This window comes from Esox lucius, chromosome 1 (genome assembly GCF_011004845.1).
Source record: "Esox lucius isolate fEsoLuc1 chromosome 1, fEsoLuc1.pri, whole genome shotgun sequence".
Lineage (NCBI taxonomy): Eukaryota > Metazoa > Chordata > Actinopteri > Esociformes > Esocidae > Esox > Esox lucius.
Window position 1 is genome coordinate 4,782,011 of NC_047569.1, and position 23,465 is coordinate 4,805,475.

Sequence of the window (23,465 nt, forward strand, 5' to 3'; positions counted from 1 at the left end):
TCACTGGCGAGGAACATACTACTGAACTTCTTAAAAACATATATTGTTTATTGTATGCAGGAAAATCCCTTCGAAAACAATGTCACTTTTGTAAGAGAGCTCCTTCACAAAGATCAGCTGACAATACCGGGTACACAATAAGGGAATTGTCACCTCAATCAAAAGGTCTGTGTATTTGGGGCAAACAGAGCCACAGACCTATTTAACACAGAGCATTTCATCCTTGTCATTCCTGTATTGAAAGTGTCTGCCGCGCCAGCCTGTTTGGCCTGTTTCTATAGTTACACCTCTCACACCTTGTGTCCTTTGCAATTATTTAAACATTTAGAAACGCAAGTGAAAGAAACAAACGCCTTTGGAAGCCAGTCGTCCATCTTAAAAAACTCTCCTATGTAATCCTGACCATCATTATTCACATGAAAGGGCACCGTCTTGCTAGAGTGCAGTGCAATATTTATTTTAGGATGTGTAAGATGAATACATGGCTATTATTACTGAGCGTTACAATTAGTGATCCACTTTTAATGAGTGTAGATAATGCATTTAAATATTCTACATACTTAACTGGTGATTTGGTGCCATTTAAATTATGCCTTTACATTTGTGCACATGAAGAGGACAGCACGTTCATTCTGGAACCATATTTTGACAGTAAAATTTATATTTGAAAAACAGCCTAGCGTTCCACCCAAAATCAATGTCAATCACTGGATTAGGTTCTGACGTTCTTCACTGTACCCAAGGGGAAATTATTTCTAGCCAGTACAGTACTATTGCTTTTCCTTAAATACATAAGAGGCCATACTTGTGAATGTTTGAGAACAGTAGCGAGTCATTCAGTTAGAGATGAATGATTCCAATTCCCTTTTCAAGATTCTATCGAAATATTTGATTCACTTCAGCCAATATACAGCCATAGTATGGTTGTGATCAGTTGATAATAGTACTGAGTTTACATTTAAAATGTACTGCTAAAATTTTATAAAAGCCCTCATTTCGTCCCATTTAGCCCTTGTTTACATGTACGGAACATTATAAAATGAGTGTTTCGAATCTTGAATGCTTATTGTCTAAAAGCCACAGTATATGACACTATAGCAAGGGTATGACTTCACTTGACTAACTGCATTGGCAACCAGTTTGTAATTGCAATAAAGCATTTTGATGGTTGTTGGTATGTTGCCAATATACCATGGATAAGTATTGCATCCAGGCATTCTGTGTGTTGTATCTAAGAACAGTTCTTAGCCATGGTATAATGGCCATATACTGCCTTATAGCTTATTCAGAAGCGATGCAGACACCAGGTTGAAGAATTCCTGAAACACTGCAAGCGTTCATTACATTTTCATACCTATTTCACATCATGAAAGCATCAACTATGCCATAAATTCCAATCAGACTGGTTTTGATTTCTCCCTGACCAAAATGGCTGCCTTTTTGTCCCTTGAACTTTGAAGGATTATGACAGCCCCTCTAGTATGATCTATATGATATAGAGTAGGCTCTATATGATCGTACTAAAGAAATATACAATAAACAAAAACGCAACACGCAACAATTTAAAAGTTTTGCTGAATTACAGTTCATACTATATATATTGTCAATTAAATGAATTCATATGGTCTAATCTATGTATTTCACATGACTTGGAATAAGCATTTTGAATGTATGTAAAAGAACTGGAATCTTTTATTTCATAGTTTGATTAAAGTTTAGCCATCTGGATTAATGTTCAGAGAGTGTGCTCAGCGGTTTTATTTTTTGATAGAAATCCATATGAAATGCTTGACTCCACATCACAGTACAAAGTAGAATACAGATTATCCCGAATCCTTATCAACATTAACTATCGAAAATCTGCTACTCCGTTTTGATTGTTGGGGGGGACATTTTACAGAGAACTGGAGAAGACAATTTTATTGTTACATCACTGAAATGTTGAGATTAAAATGGCTAACTTCTCACCGTTCTTAAACCAGGCAAACCCTTTTATCCAGAGCCTTTAATTATTGACAAAAAAATATATAAAATACTCAGTTCTGGAAATGCCAACCATTCTACACCCTATTAGGTACACCTGGTCTGAGCAGACCAGATGATCCATTCATCCTACATCTGCTTTCAACAGTGAGTCAGTTCCAGTGGCAACCAAACATGCCCATAAGATGACACCCCCTTCACCATATTTCACAGATGGTTGGTATCCCAATTCCTTTTGGCCCCCCACGCATTCCTCTTGCAAACACTCTAGTACAGATTCATCTCTCTCATCTGTCCACAACACCTTTCTTTTTAAGGCCATCCTGTTTTTAGAAACATTTCTAAATATTTTTTATCATACTGGATAAACTATCTTCAAATGAAAGCTGACAGTATGCACTTTAATCCCATTGTTAGTGTCTTTTCAAATCTAGAGTAAAGAGCCAAAACAACAACACTAGCGTCAATTTGCAAATATGAATCGACTGGATAGTGTATTGAGTTTCAACCACATGATTTGTTGACCGGTTATTTGAGCTAACATCAGGTGTACCTACTGAGTATGTGTGCTGCCATAGAAGCATTAAAAACATCTAATCAATGCAGGAAAATCCTTAAGAGAGACATTTGGGATGAGAGACATTTGGGAAGAGAGACATTTGGGAAGAGAGACATTTGGGAAGAGAGACATTTGGGAAGAGAGACATTTGGGAAGCCAGGAAGCAGAAGATGAAGGGTCTGCGAGCAGCAGGGAGAGGACACATGAGTCATCGTGGACAACTGACGATTCTAATTGATGATGATGATTATGATGAAGATGATGATGAAGACTGCTAAACAGGACCCTGGAGGGCGACTGGATTTCACATCCAATAAGGCACGTTTTCATCTGTGTCTATAATTGTTCCTGACAGTGGACTGGGGTGTGTTTGGTGTGTGTCTGCCAGAGAGATGGAAAGCAGAGAGAGAGAGAGCGCGCATTACCTTTCTTCTCCAGGCGTTTCATGTCCATGAGTTTCTCCACATTGTGTGGATCCTGAAGCCAGAGCTGCATGCGAACAAAGGGCTCGCGTCCCTTCAGGCTGAGCTTGTGCCAGGGCTTGGGCCGAGCCAGCAGGTCCGACACGGAGCCCTGGGTCAGGCCAAGGATACTTTCCCCGAATAGACGCTGCCCTGTAGGAGGGGGAGGGAAGAGAGACGGGGGGGTCAGGCCGGAGATCTGGGTAGTTCTATTATTTAATGACCTAAAGGGCAAGAAAACGGGGTAAAAGAGTATACAACACAGAATAAAAACATTATAAAAAACTGCAGTATTTTGATTACATTATTACTGCATGGGATTATGTTTCGTTACAATTAAGCTCATCCAGATAATAAAGGACAGGAGGCCATCTGTGCTGATGACTTGACTCAGGGGGTCACACTCGGCCAACCTCAGGAACGTGTGTCGTTCACATTGACCATTTGGCTTGGGGTAGAAGGTGGTAGAGGAGTCTCTGGGCCATAGTATTTAAATGCTTTGTTCCAGGTAGACATGCCTATCTTGTATATATTTGCAAGACAAACCATCTAATGATGAGATGATGTATGGAACATTCATGAAGACAACTATGCTGCAATTACAATAAATAGCTGAATGTATATCTCCCTTGACTCAATCAGGGACTCCATTATATTTCCACTACACGTAATTGATATCAACAACCAAAAAGGAACAGCAGAGGAGACATAGGAGGAAGATGTAAAAGATGAGAGACCCAAGGTCAAAGGTTAGCAAGCCTCACCGAGGTTGTTGTCTGTCAACACCTCCTTGACCTTCTTGGTGATGACGTAGGTGTCCAGCTCTGGGGATGTGGCCACGGTCTCCTGGATGCTGAGGCCCGTGACTGGGCCGGGGAGGGGCAGGGGTGTGCCGGGCTGGGACTCACCCCCTGAGGGCTCACCCGACGGGGTCTCCAGAGATGGGGCCTGGGGTGCCTGGTCTCCTCCTGAACCGTTCAGCGACTCCTCGGCAGAGCTGAGGGGAGACTCTGGTGCCGGGCTGCAGCTAGCTGACGTCTGACTCGGGGTGCCCTCTGCTGGAGAGAAACGGGGGGTGGGGGGGTGGGGGGGGGGGGGGCAGAAAGGAGATTAGAAGGGGCAGAGAGTAAGGGGCAAAGCAAGTTTAACCAACTCCTATTGGCTTAAAGGAAATCTCTGGCCATTTAGACATTTTCAGCTGAAACTGTATGACAACCCTGAGGCTGTACATGGGTGTAGCAAAATGACAAATCCAAACACTCACTTAATAGTGTTAATTCTCTGTATTTTGGGCAAGAAATACAATTCTCCTAACTCTAAAACAAATCTTCCACATGCCTCTTTACAGATTTAGTTAATCGGTCTAATGTTGTCGAGCTTAGTCAAAAACCCAAACGTCACACTAAGCGTGTGATTTGATGAGTTGAAACGTATTGTCTCCACTTGTAAACTGAAAGGTTTATAAAGAAAGTATCTTCAAATCCAGTATACATTTGAGTTAAGTACCGTACCCCACTAACCAGCTAGTCAGGCTAGACTAGGCTAGAGTCATAAACATAGCTTCCCTCTGCACCGTTTGTCAAGCGGGAGCTTGATATCACCCAACGCTTCCAATCTTTTCATTTCCAAACAAAGGAACTAAAACTGTCTAGAGGGGCTTTAATATGCGGTCCTGCCTTCCGGCCTTGGGACAACTACTACCAGTGTTAGGACGGAGACATGGGCATCTCACCATTATCTGCAGATTGTGTCCTTAGATTCAAGCCAGTTTGAAAAACAGATATATTTAGTATATTCTAACTACACAGGGCACCAGAAGGGTTCAGTTCACCCGTCAGCCCAGTTAAGCCCACGTGGGTCAGTCATTCCAGTGAAGGTGGAGCGTCTCCAGGTTTAGCTGCCCCAACGACAACGGGGATGCTTTTGCGCCGTATCCGCCCCTCCTCCTCCTGGTTTCTCCCCCTCCCCGTAATCCCATCCGCCCCCTCCCTATCCCGGGTGCCGCGGCGGGCTGGAATGGAGCAGTCGGGGAGAGCTGTCACTGTGGATTAAGTCCTCTTAACGCCCGGAGAGCGGGACGCTCTGCTGCCATCTCCTCCGGCAACACTAGCCAGTCTCTGACACGACCACCCAGAGGGGGGCTGAGATGATGGCAGCAACGCCCCCCACCCCCCTCATGCTCATACAGCTTGCCTGCGAGTCTGCGGTTGGGGGGGGCTGTCATGTAACACGCCGGCCAGTTGCCGATGAACGCACGTTGGCACAAATGCACACGCGCACACACACACACACACAAACACACACACACACACACAAACACACACACACACACAAACACACACACAAACACACACACACAAACACACACACACAAACACACACACACAAACACACACACACACACACAAACACGGTCCGTTACCTTGGTTGAGAGTGGGCGGGCCGGGTGTGTTCTGTCCCAGGTCGCCGTTGAGCCACAGCTGCATTCGGAGTCCTCTGGAGTTGGTCTTGCTCCAGGGTTTACGCCGAGAGCCAAGGCCGTCGCACATACTTCCTAGGGCCAGAGCCAGAGCCTAGGACAGGGCAACACTTGGGTCATTTCAGCTCTGAAGTGTCAGTCATCCATACGCTTTACAGGGTGTGAACAAGCAAACAACCCATAAAACGCTGATTCATTGTAACGGGCTGGAAGCAAAGTCGATGTTTCCGACCAGGGTTGATTAAAGGCAGAGACACCGATGTTGTTGAAAGAAAGAAAAGAGGATGAGAGGACTCTGGATACCAACGGGTTGAATTTATTCAGTTTACCAGCAACTGCATTAGTGTTAACACAAGTCACAAACTTGGCTCTTACAGGCAATATCATTTTTTAAATGCATTCAGAAAAGAAAAGACCGTTTTCAGGCCAGCAGGGATTAACTATTTTACAAATCCATCACTTAGTCAAGTTTAATGACAACTGGTGGATTTTTGACAGGATACAACACAATAGCCTGATCATCAATATGATGCTACAGAATTCACTCCCTCTCTTGCATTCCTAGGAAACCAGTTGAGCTTGATGATAAAATCTTAATCCACACAAACAAGGCTCAAATGCTACACTAACAGAATGGGTATATGTGATGGATATGAACAGATAAAGGAAAGCTGGCCAGACCAGGCATTTCACACACAGAGGAACTAGCTGATTAATTCTGCTTTAAACAATTCAATTTCAGATGTCACTATTTGTTTGTTGTCGATCGTGTTGTGAGATTATATTAAGAAAAGCCGTGCTCACCTCTTTAGAGTCCTCCTGAGTGTGATTTTCCTCTCCCCCGGGTGGAAGTGTAGATTTTCGGGGCTCAGGCTGCATGTTGCTCCACCACTGGTCCCTCCAGGGGCCCCCTCCGGCCCGGGTCGATCCTTCGGAGCTCCGACCTAGCCTGGGCGCCCCGTCTGTAAGGCAGTCCTGGCCCACTCCCCTGTCCTCCCTCTTCACGCCGGGGCTGTAGTCCAGGACTGCCGGCGGTGGGGAAGAGGGCGAAGCCGGCAGGGCGGTCTTCTTCAGGGATAGGGCGTGAGGGGTGTAGGCTGGGAGGGAGGCAGCCAGATGGGAGACCAAGAGGTCTCTCTGGGAGAGGGAGGAGGTGGTAGAGGAGCAGGAGGACGAGGCTTTGAGGATGGGCTCCACGGCGGCCTGCTGTGTCTCCATCTCTCTTCGAGCTTGTTCTAGTATGGAGCGAATGGCCTCGTCCGAACCTCCTCCGCCGCCGCCTCTCAGCCCCGCGTTGGACGACACACCGTAGGATGAGTCTGCTGGAGGGACGAGAAGACGGAACATCAGAGGACGTCGACGATTGGGCGGCTTTAAGGTATCCACAAAGTGCTTCTCCCATTGGAATCCTTGATCACGCTTGTAGGCAATGTCATGGCAACCTATGCAAATAGCCAGCTAAAGGGAAGGACGTGTTAGCGAAGTGGACGCTACTAAATTGGCAGGGGTACAAAGAAAAAGACACTCCCATTTACTTCCCAAACCCCATCTCGTGGGTCAGGTCTCCAGGTCTCTGACTTTATCACATGCAAATAGGGCTGTGACGATATCAGATTTTCACTACATGATTATCGTGGCCAAAATAATTCACATAACGATATTATCGTGGTCTCTTTAGAAAATTTGAAGAAAAAAACTTAAACTTCTACTTTGTTTAATGTGTTTATTTTTTTTCTCTTTTTTGATAAATGAATTACACTCAAAATAAGAGTGTATGGAGGTGGAGAGTCTGTAGCCTTAACTCTAAAAACAAGAAACCAGGCAAGCCTAGTTCAGCCGTCCCACAATAGAAAGTGTTGCCATCTCGAGATTCAGACCCGGGTCGCCCACGTGAAAGGTTGTGTCATTAACCACTGCAACACAGAGCTGTACATTTGCTGGGTGTCAGTATAGCCTCTTGTCTCTATTCTGAACAAATCCTCTTTTGCCACTGGCTGTTTTAATAGTTAATTGGCCATTCGTGAATGACATTGATACAGTTAAACTGACTAACGTTTCTTACTAAGTTGACCTCCACCACAAATAGCGGTTATGTATGGCATTTGGCACTGGCTGTTTTAACAGCGTATTAGCCAGTAATAAGCTTTAACAGTATCTACTAACTTACTGGAATAGTCATAGGAATTGAGCAATTGCTAGCGTGTCTGCCAAAGCTATTTCATTTCATGGCATAAGAACATATTTTTTTCTTTCATGGCAAAACAACATACTTTTTTCTCTCATTCCTGAATGACATTTTTGGGAAACATACAACGTCCATTTTCCCATGTGAATAGGCTACAAAAACAGCGGGTCCTTGCAGAACTCCCAGGGGTTCTAGTGGGCTAACAAGTTGATTTCGCCACTGCATAGGTCCAGTCTCCTTGTTTAAGGACATGCATTTGAGTTTGTCTATAGCTGACATGAATAAGGTATTTTTGGGAAAAATACTACTTCAGTTTCACCTAGTGAATACGGTATTATCATGTGTATTATTAACATGATATGAATATTTAAATGTTTAAATATCATGGTTATCGTCAATACCGGTATATCGCGACACCCCTACATGCAAAAACATTCTCCAGGAAGTCCTCATGGGGATATTGAGTCGGGTGCTATAGTTCAGTGTGTCCCAATCCTGTTCCAGCAGAAACCACTTACACACTTAATCAGAATCGAACCATCATCATTCATTTGAATCCAGTGTGTGAGTGCCAGGGCAAAAAACAAAATGTGCACTTCTTGGGGTCCTCACCAGGATTGGGAAACACTGCTCTAGTTGAGAGGTTTTGGGAAACCCAGGTCTGAGACCATTACGTAAGGTTAGCCATTGACTAAGACAAACACAATGCGACAAGAGGAGCAGTATGCATTATAGATCATTGTCTCTGGACAATCTGCTGGAGTGCAGAGGAAGGAGGAGCACTCACTAGATTTCTGCACCTGCAGCTCTCTCTTGGCCTGCTCCAGGATGGACTTGATGGCCTCGTCTGATCCACTCTCTGGAGTACGAATGCGTGTGGTGATGTTACCTGGAAGGAGGAAGAGAGACAGAAATGGAGAGAGAGGACAGAGAGAGAAAAAGTGGTTGAGAGAGTGAGAATTAGAGAAAGAGGTAAAGACACAAGATAAAGAAAGCGGGAGGTAAAGAGAGAGGGGGAAAAGAGAGAGAGAGGGGGAAAAGAGAGAGAGAGGGGTAAAGAGAGAGAGAGAGGTAAAGAGAGAGAGAGGGGTAAAGAGAGAGAGAGAGAGGTAGAAAAGAGAGAGAGAGGGGGAAAAGAGAGAGAGAGAGGTAAAGAGAGAGAGAGAGGTAAAGAGAGAGAGAGAGGGGTAAAGAGAGAGAGAGAAGGGTAAAGAGAGAGAGAGAAGGGTAAAGAGAGAGAGAGAGGGGTAAAGAGAGAGAGAGAGGGGTAAAGAGAGAGAGAGAGGGGTAAAGAGAGAGAGAGGGGTAAAGAGAGAGAGAGGGGTAAAGAGAGAGAGAGGGGTAAAGAGAGAGAGAGGTAAAGAGAGAGAGAGAGAGGTAAAGAGAGAGAGAGGTAAAGAGAGAGAGAGGGGGAAAAGAGAGAGAGAGAGGTAAAGAGAGAGAGAGAGGGGTAAAGAGAGAGAGAGAAGGGTAAAGAGAGAGAGAGAGGGGTAAAGAGAGAGAGAGGGGTAAAGAGAGAGAGAGGGGTAAAGAGAGAGAGAGGTAAAGAGAGAGAGAGGGGTAAAGAGAGAGAGAGGGGTAAAGAGAGAGAGAGAGAGAGAGAGAGAGGGTAAAGAGAGAGAGAGGTAAAGAGAGGTTAACCATACTCTCAAGACAACATTAACTAATAACAGGGATGCTCCACAACAGTCAGACACACCCATGCATCACAGAGGTACTCGATAGGACCACGAGTAAAACAGTCACACAATTCAGAGGCTCCAGCCATCACAGGACTGGCAGGAGACAGGCAGGCTGACACGTACATACAGACAGAAAGAAACAGACAGTTCTCCCTAAAAATGTCCTCCCTGTCTGGTCCATGAAACGGTTCCCAACGGAGGGTGGAAAAGAGAGCACCAACAGTTAGGGCCAAGGAATTTGGTAAACGGGCGTCACAGGTCCACCTGGAAACAACAGCAACCTTTTGGATGTGTTTTTGTATTGAAGGCCATGCTCAAACCACCATGGCTTAAATAGACGCCAATGAACCAGAGGGAAATGGACATGGTTTTCGGTTGACGTCGAGGGGAAAAGAACAGGCACAATCCTTTCAAAGGTTTGAACCGCCCTACTGAAACCTTAGGGGTGCTCATAATATAACTAATATCCCGCTCAGGACGTATTACCGCACATGGGACAGAGTCACATCTTCACACGTTATAAGTAGCCCATTTTGCGTGTGTGTGTGCGTGCGTGCTAGGGAAGTCTTTATGTCTTTCTGACACGTGAATCTGATGAGATATGGTACTTGAGTATCGCATTGCATAGCGCTCATTAAACGCAGTGTTAAATGGGAGTAAAAGATTCAGAAAATCGTTGGCACTGTAAACAACTAACTTTTATTTTCAGGGAGGGAAGATTCGAGAAACAACGCTGGTCTTTGTGGTTTTTGTCCGTGACTCTTACCCAGAGCGACATACATATGAATTGGTTTAGAGTTGCCGTTGGCAGTTTTTTCCCCCCAAATCAAATTGCTAAATGATCCATGGTATAACCTTCCTAAAATAGTTCCTTATGTTAGCTTAGCACAAATTGGAAATCTCCAGTCAAAAAAAGCACACTTGGACAGTTGGAGCTATATAAACTGCTTAGTACTCTGGAACACTGTGTTTTCATGGTTTTACTGAATGACACACACAAGCTTTACGGTCATTCAAAACCCTAAATACACTTGTTAAAAACAGGCTAAAAATGAATCCTATTGAAAAATAACACCAAAAAATGTATAGAGTTTGTGAATCAATATATAAAACAAATACCCTGCAAAATCCCACCGCCAGTCTTACAGCCAGGAAATGAAGGAACTTCTCTAGGACAAGAAAAAAAGCAGAGTGGACCAAGTGCCTATTTAAAAGCTAGAACGAATAAGAAACTCGCAACAAGTTTCAGTAGCACATTCTTAGAAAAGCTTCGGGAAGCCCCACTTTAAATCATACACAGCGCCCGTCCTTGGACGTGTGACTGTTCGTGCACTGTGAGGTTGCGAGTGTCCCTTTGTTTTGGACCTCCTTAATAGCTTCCTACACTACTCTGCTCGTACGATGCCAGCGCCAGGGAAAGTGAGGAGGGTGACACGAGGAAGACAGAAACAGACAACACAGACACGGACAGAAACAGGTGTGTGTGTGTGTGTGTAGGGACAGACCTGTCCGCGAGGCGTGGTCGGAGCTGGCTCTCCGCTTCGGTGTGTCCTGTAATGCGCGGCTAAGGGGCTGGCCTGGGCTCTCTGTCAAAACAACAACAACACACGTTGCTGAAACGTTAGCCCGACTCGGGAAGTGTCGTCACCCCCATCCAGCCCCCCACCCTACCCCCCGTCTGTTACGTCAGCTTATGCTGGGCGTCTACGGAACACGCGTGTCTTGTCTCGGTTGACCAGGACTTGCAATGATGCACGAACAACGGGTTAACCCAGTCGAAGCCGGGTTCACTCCTGACGACACGGCAGAAATCAAATGTTTTGATGCGAAAACAAAAGCTGGCCAATCGAATACTAAAGCGTAGCTGTGCTTTTCTCCTAGTCAATACTATAGATGTGCCAAAGGTTTCAGTATTGATCATCGATGGCTGAGGGGAAGCTTGGAGGCCTTGCCAGTCGACTGAAACGCGGAACAGCCGTTCTGACATACGGAGGATTGATGTGACAGAACTAACAGACAGACTATAAGGAAAAGATTCTGGAAACACAAGTACACACTCAAATTCCTATCAGACTGAGGACCAATTAAAAAAATTATGTATATGTTTTGTACCATTAAAAACTGATTTAACCCTAAAACTAACCACATAAAACTTACTTTAACCTAATTACCATATTCCTAATCCTGACCCTGATTCTAACCGAAGCCTAAATGTTACTGTATGTGAAATTCAAATCTCAAACCGGTCCTCACTTCAACAGGAATTAAAGTAAACACACATGCTCAAACACACACACACAGGCACATACCACACAGGTGTGCACGCCTCTCACCTCTCTGCCGCCCCTGGATGCTGCGCAGCGCCAGGATGTTCTGCTCGTCTGACAGGAACTGCCGCATCTTGTGGAAGGGCTCCTTCCCACGTATGGTCAGCTTGTTCCAGGGTTTGGGCCGCGCCAGGATCTCGCTGACCGAGCCCTGGGACAGGCCCAACACGTAATGTCCGAACACCCGCTGGCCGATGTTGTGTTTGATCAGCTGCTCTTTGATCTGCCGGGCGATCTCCGATGTGTCCATGTCCTCCCCATCGGACACGCTGCCTCCGGTTCCCTCCGATTGGCTGGGGGACGGGGCGCCGCCACCGCCGTTGACCTCTGGGCTTGAGGGAGACTGCTGGGGGGGGAGGGGGCTGGCTGGGACGGGGGCGGGGTTGAAGTGGACGGGGGCGAACAGCAGCGCGGCTCCCTGAGACTCCTGCAGGGCTTTGGAGTAGAAAGTCTGCATGAGCTGGCGCTGCAGGAGAGAGCTGAGGGCCATCTTTCCCCCCGCCAGCGGGAAAGCGTGGCTGTAATAGTCCTGGCCAATGCCCGTGGGGGCGAAGGGGTGAGTCCCGTTGGCGGCAGAAGTTTTCGGGGGATCGGAGGGGGTCCGGGGCAGGAGGAGTTTGGGGGAAGGGGGTAGGAGTGGAGGAGGCAGGGAGGGGGCACTGCGCGCGGTCTCCTCCGCGGTCGCCTCTTTCCCTTTCCGCCCGGCTGACCCTACAAGAAAGGTCAAACACAATGCATTATCGGGGAGTCAACAAAAAAAAAGGTGGGGGTCCGAAAATACGAAAAAAAGCTAACAAAAAAAAAAAAATCACTTAGTAAAACTATTTGTTGGTTTTATTTATTTATTTATTTTTGCTAAACCCCCCCAGACAAGATTCCCATGCATTTGTGATTTGTACCTTTCTTGTAAATGACAGCCTGGAAGAAAAAAGGAGGCAATCAAACCACTAAGCATTCAAAATGGGCGCCCAGCCTTGAGTTGTTTTTCAGGGAGGAAGGACACCAGTAAGTTCTCCCACAGTCTTTCATCCATAATTTTTTGTGCTCAATGCTTATTGGTTGTGTAGTGGCGGCATTATGGGTCTCTGATTGGCTCTAATGGCAGTACAGAGCCATTTGATTGGGCAACTGCGAGGGTGAAGGCAGGGCTGGTTGTGATAGCCCAGTGTAGGTGGAAACTTGATAGCTGTTTTCCTTAGTTTAGCCAAAGAGGGGGGAAAGCAATGTTATCCGTTTTAAGGGTGTAGTCTCTGAGCACTGAATCATTCCATTCCAAACACTGCACGGGACACTGGTTGGTTGAAAATACAAAAACAATTGAGTCCAAAAAAAATCTCTGGATAAAAATGGCTAGTCATCGAAAGCAATAAAAACAATGTAAAGAAGGGGAGGCTTTGCCAAAAGTAGACACTGCAAAGCACTGTTAACACCTTAAGCTGAGCATCATTTCAGGCGGATGAATCTTTGTATAATCCCAAAATAATCGAATACCTGGTATGAAATATACTGTCGTTATAATTGTATGTGAACTGCATACATTTAGTGAATTAACTGCCTACATGTTGTCTGTCACTAATGTGCTTGGCAAATAGCAGTGATTCTGAAATGTAATATACTAATGTTATTCATTCAACATCCCCCTTTAACCTTATCTGAATTCTGTTACCACTGAACATGAAATAATTATGCCCTGCAACAATTTCAACCGTGGGTATACAACACATGAATATGTTTGAAGAGTGCATTTAACCCTGACAAAATGTCACAAGAAGAGCAAACACATGGATCTAATTTGAATCCAGGACAAAACATCCGAATAAACAGAAATGTCATATTCATTTGAATGCTAACACCCCTGGCTGAGCAGTTTGAATGGGTTAAACCCATGCATAGTCTAAGGGGGAGATACCCACTACCCCCAGGTCTCAAGCCAACACTGGTGACATTTGAAACGCATAGTGATACAAAGAGGGGAAACGCGGGGGGGGGGCGCCTTCTCATTTTCATATATCACTGACTGACTCAGACCCCCATTTTCACCCCAAGGACAGATTTGGTCCTGTTTTAAAGCACCGACCATTGTTTTTTCCCCCCACCAAATCCACAACACATCTTTAAGTTGAGTAAAAGTCAAGATAAAAATCACAGAAAGTTGAAAGCCAACAGATGAACTAATGCAGCCGCAGTAAAAACCAAAAACGGAACCAGGCAAGCCTAGTTCAGCTGGCCCACAATTAATAGTGATAAATGCTGTTGCCCTCACTGGATTCAAATCCAGGTCGCCCACATGAGAGGCTACGTCTTTAACCACTATGCCACAGTGATATACATTCACCCAGTCGCTAGACACCATTAAGCATTGTGTAAAATTGAGTAACGTTTCTTATTAAGTTCACTTCCACCACAAATAGCATCTATGGACTGTATGGCTTTTGCCACTGGCCGTTTAAACAGCTTATTAGCCAGTAAGAGGCTTACTAGTATCTACTAACGTCCTAGGAATAATCATATTACTTGAGCAATTGCTAGCGAGACTGAAGATGAAGTTTTCCCTGCCAAAGCTATTTAATTTCATGGCACAAAAACATTCGTTTTTCTTTCATTCGTGAATAACATTGATAAAATAACTATCAATATAGGTGACAATAACTGACTTTCTCGTCAAGTTGAAAATGCAAGAGTATAGTAGAAACCCCTACTCTTTACCTGCCCAAGGGGTTTTCATCTAGCCTATATTACCCCCAAAAGCATGCATGGATGCGTACTTCGAAAATCCACCAGAAAACTTTGCAATACTGTTAAACGTAAACATTTTCTTTCAGGTTTACTATAACGTAGCTACTGAATGTTATATCCAGCAATGTTTTTGTCTATCAGGAACAAATCCTCATGCATAATTTGTTTTGACTAAGAGGAGATTTGAACACGGGGCTATAGTTTGCAGGTCCGCTTCTCTAACCACTACGCTATTCAGGCAGTCTGTCAGTCAGAGACATTTGCTCTTCTTGGCCAGTTCAGTTTACACGGTCCGGCAAAAATAACACATTGGTAGTGCCCTTTGCTGTAGAGGACAATTTAAACACTCATAGCAGTGAGAGTGAGGTCCACTTGTTCCTGTCCACACCGGGTACATTTGAAGAAGTACGTTTTTTTGGTTGTTTGTGTATTGATTACCGAACATTCAATCAAAATAAAGTATTCTCAGAGAGAGAGATTTTGGTTTTAGCATTTTTTAAATCACTTATGTTCTAATGTGAAAAAACAACCAATTCCACAAATTCACAAAAAAGCCTTGCAGTAAAGTTCAGACAACAACAGCTTTTAAATTCCTTGAAAGAACAAACATCTTCCAAACAAGAACCTGCCCGATTCAGTAATCCCCTGATTCTGGTTCAGTGCAATCCGACTCCAAGTCAACGTTAAAAAACATTCTCAAATTGAACCTAGTTATATACGACCCCTGGCCCCAAGGCCATACAAAATGCTGTTTCAAATATGTTGACATCGATGGGATTGCCAGAAATATTATAACATTAATGTTCAAATTTTTTATTGGTATAGGCTTTCAAGCTACTCCCACTAGCTGGTTGCAGCCATTCATTTTCCAAGTGAAAATTACCATATTATAGAACGCATTCCACCTTAAACTCCACAATTCTGTAGTAAGAGCAAATGCAAGGAACAGCATCAGTAACATGCCTGTGATAAGTGGCCAGTTGGCGTCATTGTTGCAACTCTTGAATGAAGGTAACTCCATATTCATTTGATAGGTCTGTAGTAAGTTGAGACTCTAGTTGTACTAAACCCTTCAGTGCCCACCCTAGACTATAAGCTCCAGGCTGTAACCCCAGAGGGTTGACTCACCACTCAGCTCAGTGTTGGCGATGCGTAGAGAGGAGCTCTCTGACTGAAGACTGCGGTTCTTCTCCAACAGCAGCACTTCCAGAGGCTTAGACAGGTCCTGAGAAACAAAGCAGGAGAGAGAGGGATGAAGACCAAGAAGACGGGAAAAGAAAGAGAAAAACACAGAGTGAGAAACAGACACAGAGAAAGAGATAGTTGGGCACAGTAATACACAGTAGCAATATTTCCTGAAGTTTCTCTGAACTGGCAGTATGCAGAGGAAAAGGAATTGTTTTCCCTGTACCTGGACTGTGTTGTCTGACGGACCAAACTCCATTGACTTGAGGATGCTGTGGAGAAAAGAGGCCGATATTTTGGCATGTTTGCAGCGCGACGTGTGATCCTGCTCAGTACCCTGCTGGCTGACCAGCTACAGGCGTTCCCTCCAAACCCGTTAAGTCCCACTCACCTCAGCTCTTTCTTAATCTCTTCATAGTCGGCCTGGTCCTGCAGCTTCTCCTCCAGTTGCTGACCAGAAGACCAACAAAGGAGGAGATTAGACGATGGATGGATAAGGTGCAAGGAAACTTGTCAGCAGTATGAGGAAAATCATTAACTATGATTTGAAATGGCAGAAAAAAGGGTAGTCCTAGAATCCATTCTTAATTAAATCATAGAAATAGAATCCTAGATTCCATTCCGTTGTCTGTAAAATCTACCTTAAGGGTGGCTGTCTTGGTGCTGAGTTTAAGTTCTAGCTGTGAGATCTGTGTGGATGAGCTCTCTCTGAGTTTGGACAAGCTGGCCTGCAGTCTCTGGACGTCTTCCACCAACTGAACCATCTCCCTCTCCTTGGCCGCCAGCTCTGCCTCCAGACTGGATCGTGACACTGTCTCCACTGTCTGATCCTATAGGCCAAATGAACATAGAATCAGACATTGTAGTATCATATAAACAACCAACCAGTCAGTGTAGAAATTAATGTAAAAAGGTTTATACACCCCCGGAATAAAAAAATTAAGAATATTTTATTTTTCACAGATTTTGACACATGGATACTTGGGATAAATTACAACTACATTCAATGATGAAGAAAACACAATTGAACAAATCACAAACTATTAAAACTCTTAAGCCATTTACGCAATCAAAATAAACAGAGACGCAATGTTCTAATGCAAAGAAAATGGGTACACCCCCTTCTGTACCATCACATAAAAAGATTAGATACCAGGTTTGGTTTGGTATTAACCATATGGGTGTGTTGTAGCACATAAAGCCAAGATCAACAGACCTATCCGAGACACTAAGTACGATTATTGATGCCGATGAGTCAATTCCAAGTTCATGATTCCTGTTTCCAACGGAGAAATTCCAGAGCACTGGCAAACTGCACGGGACGTCGTCATGTCAAATTCAGGCCAAGAGCAGATGCAAAAGGGCTCACAGAAGTCTCTATAACCCCTAAAATCAAGGGAGCTACAGGCCTCACGTGCCACAATCAATGTCGAACTTTCAGAAAGAGGCGGCACAAACTTATTTTGCCGCGGTGCCAGATGCCTTTAAACAGAACCTCAACATTTTGGTTTGGCTATGAATGCCTGGTAGACGTTTAAGAAAGGCCTCCAACATGACAGTTAAAGCAGCACTGTACAGCAGTGTAGCAAAACATCCTCGCCGCCGATGGAAGAAATCTGAGAGGCATTTACACCAAATGGATACATGCCGTTTTTCAGCCACTGAAGCTAGGAGTGTACACGTTTTCCATATTCTAAATGCATTTATTATGATAAGCTTAATCTCTTTGTGTCAGCTGTAATGTTAATGAACACACCATATTAATCTAGAACTGATAAAGGGTTAAGTCCTATACCTACAGAAACCAGTTGACATGTCAACAACCAGCAATCACTACAGAACAGCGTACCATGTCCGGAGTGCTCTGGATCTGGGTAGTCAGCTGCAGGGATTGGTTGGAAGAAGTCAGCTGCTCCTTTAGAGCATCCACCTCCCTCTCTGCTGCCTCCGCCCTCTGGGGGGGAGGATTAAGAGAGAGATAGTCAGGTGTAAAGGGTGGTAGAGAAAGAGAAGAAAAGAAAGAAAGAGCGAAAACAACAGATGAACCAGAGCAAGAAAAAGTCTGGTCAATACCAGCAAATAACAGTATCGTAATATTCATATTTTGAATGAGAGACCTCAAACAGTCCTGAGACAGACCACATAACCCCGCCTTTAAATCAATGACCACAATTACAAGGTCAATGAAACCTCTGTGGAAAAACACCATACTTCAGGTTTCAAGTCAACACACATGAAAGTGTGTGTGTGTGTGTGTGTGCGACAGCTCAAAGGCATGATGTCATCCTCGGTAACGCTCTCACCAGAGGTGCAAATGAAAAATGAATGATGTTGTGTGTGCAGGGCGGGTGCCGCTGAAAGGTGAAATCGGAGCTCAGGGCTGACATTAGCGTGACGCGGTTCCTCCGCCCAGACAGCTCCAGGGTCACCTCAATACTGAATGTTAACAGTGCCATTGCCCCAGTTGTCTTTACGATATTATACGGATCCAGATTGAGGCGGGGGGGCAGTAAAGCTACAAGAATCTCAGCGCTGAAGGCTAGAGCAGGTGTTGGATTCATATTATTACATATAGCTATTACATACCTACAAGCATTAATTCTGCTCATATTTATTTTAATACCATTTATAGCTCATGGGCTCTTTTGGAAAAGGAGCCATATTTCATTAAATATTTTGACATTCAACAAGATAACGCCCACTGAAGGATTAACTCTGAGCTATTGTGGAGGATATTGCACTGAACTTCTAGATGTGAAGTGAGAGTATGCAGTAACTAAATTTACCATGAACGTCTTGGAAACAATGCTATTTTGAGACACGTTCAAATATTGGTCCGCCCTGTTTGTAGCGCATTTTACTTTTGGGGAAAAGAAAATCACATTGAGAGTCTATGTTTCAATGGTGAGAAAATCATCAGAATGTCGTCTGGTTTCTACTGGGCGTCCTCTCCCTGTGGGCTGTGGAAATGACGACTCAATGCTTTGGATTCATACATCAAGTGAACCATCTGGTACCCTGTCCATCTGTGGCATTATGAAGTCCACTGACAGGGTCTAGAAAAGACTGTTAGAAACCAAAACTAAAAAACTGGGCGGTTCAAAGCCTTTCTTCTCGTTGTCTGAAGGCCAGAGTATGTCAGGCCGTATAGCGTGGTTATGACATTTGTTTCACTGTTCTAACGGCGCTGGTGATGCTTTATCACAGCCATAATGCACATCCGGGGTTTGTGGGACAGGGCCACATCGAGGCACTCTGCGTTGTATGATGACTGTATACCACAAACCCCCCATGCCGTAGAAATCCAAGGCCCTAAATGGGTGGATACTAACCTGATTGGCTCTCTCCAGGTCGGTCATTACCATTTCAATCTCATCGGCCCTGAAGAAAAAAAGGAGGAAGAGTTACTAAGGAAAGGCATAGGACCGTGGTCACAACCAGACACACACATTGTCTGGTTCGAAGAGCCAGGTACACATCCACTCTGTGTATGTGCGCGAGCACGCTCAACACGAGTATTCTACGTAACCCCCCTTCCCGCATTCAAACCCTCTCAATTTCCCTTTAAGCCTTTGATTGTGACCCAAATAACCTGGGCATCGTGTGCATGTATGAGAAAGAGTGTGAGCTCGGCCAACGCTGAAACTGAGGGATTACGCTAACAGTCTAAATACACACTAATCTGCAATCAAACATGCCGGTTTAGCTGAGTGTCTCGCTAAGACCGCATTTATATAGATCGTCCAATACTGATCTCTCCTGTCATAAAAATGGGAATCGACACCCATCAGGTCAGCTATTAACAACTGGGGTGGCCTGTTGAAACGCACCCAAGCTGTTTGGTGAAAAATGGAAGACAGCTCTTACTGCATGAGTTCAACACAGACACGTCGGTATCATCTGAAGTTGGACTTTCCTTAACACTCTTCCAAAATGAACTAAATGAAAAGGCAAAATCCCTACATCACACCGATGCCTAATTACAGGCGATTGTGCATGAACTGTTTAATCACCTTCATTTAGGCTATCGGTAATTGCACGGCGGAAAGAGGGTTATTAATACCCAACAACACGTGAGCACAGACATCACATTTTTTGGAGAGGAAGTAATTGTGTCCGATTCCTACTGTACCTTATCCAGTCTGAATACTACAGACCACACCGCTGATTATACATCCTCACCATGCTGGAGACAACACAAAAGAATGGGTATTTTTCTTCTAGTTTATTTTAATTTAATTTTAAATCTCTGCCAGTTAAAGGCATCTGTCCGTTCAAGTAGCGCCATAGGGGCCTGGCTGCACCACAGCACGTGCCTCACCTAAAGCCTTCCATCAGGAGAGACACGAGTGACAGCGGTCCTCCCGCTACAAACACAACCCACAGCAAAGCTCGATTAGCGATCATGTAATCAAAGGGCCGACGTACAAAGTCTTCTTAAATAACCTTGGGATTTGCTGGGATTTGGGCATTACAATGGGCCCGGGGGGGTGGGGGGCGCAGATCATCCGGGCGGATTTGAGAATGGGGACGCGGCCGGCGAGGGCACTCCAGTCAGTTAATACGCCAGCGTGTAAGACGACGTGCTTACCGAAGCCACAGCATTAGAGAGCGTGGTCCGAGCTCCATAAGAAGGCTTGTGGTTTACAGCCACGTCTCAGACTCCCTCTGGGTGGGTTCGTTGTCACTTTGTCATTCATTCACAGCAACACCAGATAACCCAAATGTATTTATTTTCGGTCAAAAAGACAACAAAGAACCGCTGGATCTGCAGAATTCAGTGGGTGCCAAACAAATAGCCTGCTACGGCAACTCAAGTCAATGGAGAAACACCCTGACAGACGGACACAGTGAGAACTTCACAAAAAAAGAAAATGAGGCAGCACGGCCCTAGCAACGGTTTCCATGCTCGAGCTGCTGCAGGATTCTAATTGAGCAATCAGGAGGTCGTTAGAATCCCAATTAACCAGGCCGTTGAGTTTGATTAGGAAGGATTAATCATAACATGGGAGGGAAAACGGGAGGGGTCGAGGAGGCTCTCGGGAAACGTTCTTTAACACGTGGACGTACGGAACCCCAACACTGGCGATGAGATGCACGGGTTACAAACAGACAAAAAGCCAACATGTCAGGCTCATCTCTTGTTGCCCTGGCGACAGTGGCAGCATAATGTTGATTTGGCTCTTCGCAGGTCCTTAGGGTTGCCCATAATACAGTTTCAGAAAAATAACAGTGGGAGGCTGAGAACCCCTGGTCACTGTTTGGAAGTTTGTGTGGCAAGCTTTCAGGCGCAAAGATGGGATGAGGCATCACCCAAGTAGGTGTGTCTCACAGAAGGGAAAAGTCATCCAGGAGATGAGACCGGATGTTTCCAAGACTTGCTCTCTAATGATAAGATCATTTAAAGACTGCCACCATTAAATTACCTGTAAACACCTTTCCCTGGTCAAGCCATGACCACTATCGTACAAGCATTCAAAGACTTGCCCTCTACTGGTTATCTGGTCATGTTAATAGATCATTTTTAAAATTTACGTTATTAATAGGGTCAACTAAATCACACAACACTGGTGCTGTGGTATAAATAGGCCATAACTGGTGAAAGTGGCTCAGGCCAAGAGGCCCCTGCAATACTAACGGCAACCACACAGGGGAGCCAAGGAGCACTCCACTCACTTGCATTAGCAATGATCTTAATCATAGCCAAATAAACTTAGAAAAATGTTCACCTGGGGCCCTTAAATGGCGCAGCTGTAGTCACTGCTTTGCAGTTAGCTGCGTCACTGTGAGACCAGGGTATGAATCTTGCTTGTAGACTAGCCCAGGGGTCCTGCGAAGGGGGGTGTAATTGTCAAGCTCTGGTACCCCGGGCAAAGATTGCACCTCGGAAGACCGCTGCGCCAGGCCGACGTTGAGCCGCAGATTTGTATTTCCCTTGCTAAGTTCCACGCCACTCCTTCCTCCTCGGCCAGCTTGGCCAGCCCTCTTCAGTACCTTCTCGTGGGTCGGGCCTCATTGGCAGCATCAACGTCTGTGTGTGTGTGCATGCGTGTGTTCCGACACCTCCCATATCCACCTCGATGTCCATCTCAGACAATTACTCCCACAGTTTCTTTCCATCTCCTCTCTGTTTCCCGCGGCGCTGCCCCCCGCCCCCACCCCTGGGTTCCTGGATCAATACATCATTAATCTTTAATGGGGACAAAACAGCCAACAGGCGTGCAGCCAGAACTTAACATCACCACCAGCCCAGACGGGGGGGGATTCCTGCTGCCCAACTCATGCAGAGGTTTGCACACATCGCAGGTGATGCGCACATGTAGTTCAAAGCGGAGATAACCCAAAATACAGAAAGACCTCCTCACGCAATGTTCCTCCCGTGCGGCCTCGTATGTGGACTGAACTGAAACGAGGGAGCGCGCGTGGGGCTAAGAGGTCAGCCCACGATGGGTTAAGTTGGCTGGCGTCCCACATGATGCTGCGGTGGGCTCAGCCAAGCAGTAAATGGATGAGGGCAGGAGTGTGTGTGTTTGGTGTAAAGCATTGCGTAACATTTTTGGATCACAGCACGCCACAGTCAGGAGTCCTGTCCGCCTCAATGGAGAGCCGCAGGCTCGTGTGAGTGTGCGCGCACGTGACTGAACATTTGTGTGTGGGCTGTAGAAAGTGTACAGGCATCTAGAAGTGATGGGCAATTGATGACTCAAGAGATGGAGGGCAGTGAAAGAAAAGGACAGGGGGGATCTGAACACTTTCTGAAACCCATTGATCAGTACAATCACAATGCATGAGAGAAGCCTTCTAACCGTTCACACACACACACACACACACACACACACACACACACCCCCCACACCCCCAGAGGGGACAGAGACAAACTCACTAGATGGAGCAAGGAGGAAACCAAATGGAGTGAGCGAGCGAAGCAGACGACAAAACGGAGAGTGAGCGAGAGTTGGAGCAGGAGACGAGGGGTTAATGCGGAGAAAGGAATCGATCGGTTTTAGAAGGCGATCAATCCAACAACGTCGCTAATGCATGGACATGGAGTCCAGGGCCGATGAAATGGGTTGGGGGGGAACGAAACAACAGCCAAGTTCAGACTAATCTACGCCTTCCCCCCTCGAGGGCCGGCGCACAAGGCCAGTTGGCGAGGGACGTTTGTGCTCTGGCCCCTATGATTCACTAGCACTCAGACCAAGCAGCGAATGTTGAGAATGCTCGGTAGAACTCCCACACAGGAATGCATCCAGTGTCCAAAGATGGAATCCTATTCCAAAGTGTCAAAATCTGGCTAGCTTTTAAATTATTGCAGTTTAGGATTAAATCAGGAATGTAAATGAGGGTCAGATCGGAGATAAATCAGAGATTGGAGTTTTGGCTCACCCGGTCAAATCGGGGGGGGGGGGGGGGGGTGTATTTGTTCCGGCATCAGCTCGCAATTGAGACAGATCATAATCAGGCACGTGAATCAAGTAGTAGCACTAGACCTCATCCCCCGCCTTCATCCCTACACCTGGCCAACAATAGGCCAATGCACACGTAGAGCTTTCTCTAATCATGCCTAATATCCCTGGGCGTCCCAGGCACGAAACACCACCGACATGGGTTCAGGTTCCCTCTGGACATATATACAGAGCTGTGTCGATTCAACGGCCGTTCTGGGTGCTCTGGAGGGCCCTGTTAAGTGCCTCTTGGCAGTGCCAAGCCGTGACACAGAAATGCTTCTGGTAGTAGTCCACACAGGCCCGAGAAGATCAATGCGTCCGCAGGTCGGAAGGGACGGTTAAGTGTTGCCATCTTTTCTCCTGCATGTCTCCAGCGTCGCCGGTGGACGTGGAAGGGAAGCGAGAGGGGCATCGGTCAAG

The 23,465-nt window shown here is 45.6% G+C and overlaps 1 protein-coding gene across 5 annotated transcripts in view; it reads right to left on the bottom strand.

The window, feature by feature from the left end:
- cux1b (cut-like homeobox 1b) overlaps window positions 1–23,465 on the bottom strand; it is an 87,594-nt gene that overhangs the window by 14,067 nt on the left and 50,062 nt on the right. Inside the window, exons 9-21 of one of the 5 annotated variants that reach the window (XM_029121236.2) lie at window positions 18,930–18,978; window positions 17,447–17,551; window positions 16,239–16,427; window positions 15,989–16,047; window positions 15,824–15,869; window positions 15,541–15,637; window positions 11,683–12,387; window positions 10,855–10,935; window positions 8,455–8,556; window positions 6,287–6,801; window positions 5,426–5,576; window positions 3,768–4,061; window positions 2,968–3,156 (exon numbers count right to left, since the gene is read on the bottom strand). In XM_029121236.2, coding sequence (XP_028977069.2) covers window positions 2,968–3,156; window positions 3,768–4,061; window positions 5,426–5,576; window positions 6,287–6,801; window positions 8,455–8,556; window positions 10,855–10,935; window positions 11,683–12,387; window positions 15,541–15,637; window positions 15,824–15,869; window positions 15,989–16,047; window positions 16,239–16,427; window positions 17,447–17,551; window positions 18,930–18,978 — 2,582 coding nt within the window. Of the gene's footprint in view, window positions 1–2,967; window positions 3,157–3,767; window positions 4,062–5,425; window positions 5,577–6,286; window positions 6,805–8,454; window positions 8,557–10,854; window positions 10,936–11,682; window positions 12,388–15,540; window positions 15,638–15,823; window positions 15,870–15,988; window positions 16,048–16,238; window positions 16,428–17,446; window positions 17,552–18,929; window positions 18,979–23,465 lie in introns of all 5 variants that reach the window. The other 4 variants (XM_029121231.2, XM_029121235.2, XM_029121241.2 and 1 more) reach the window with 4 other exon arrangements.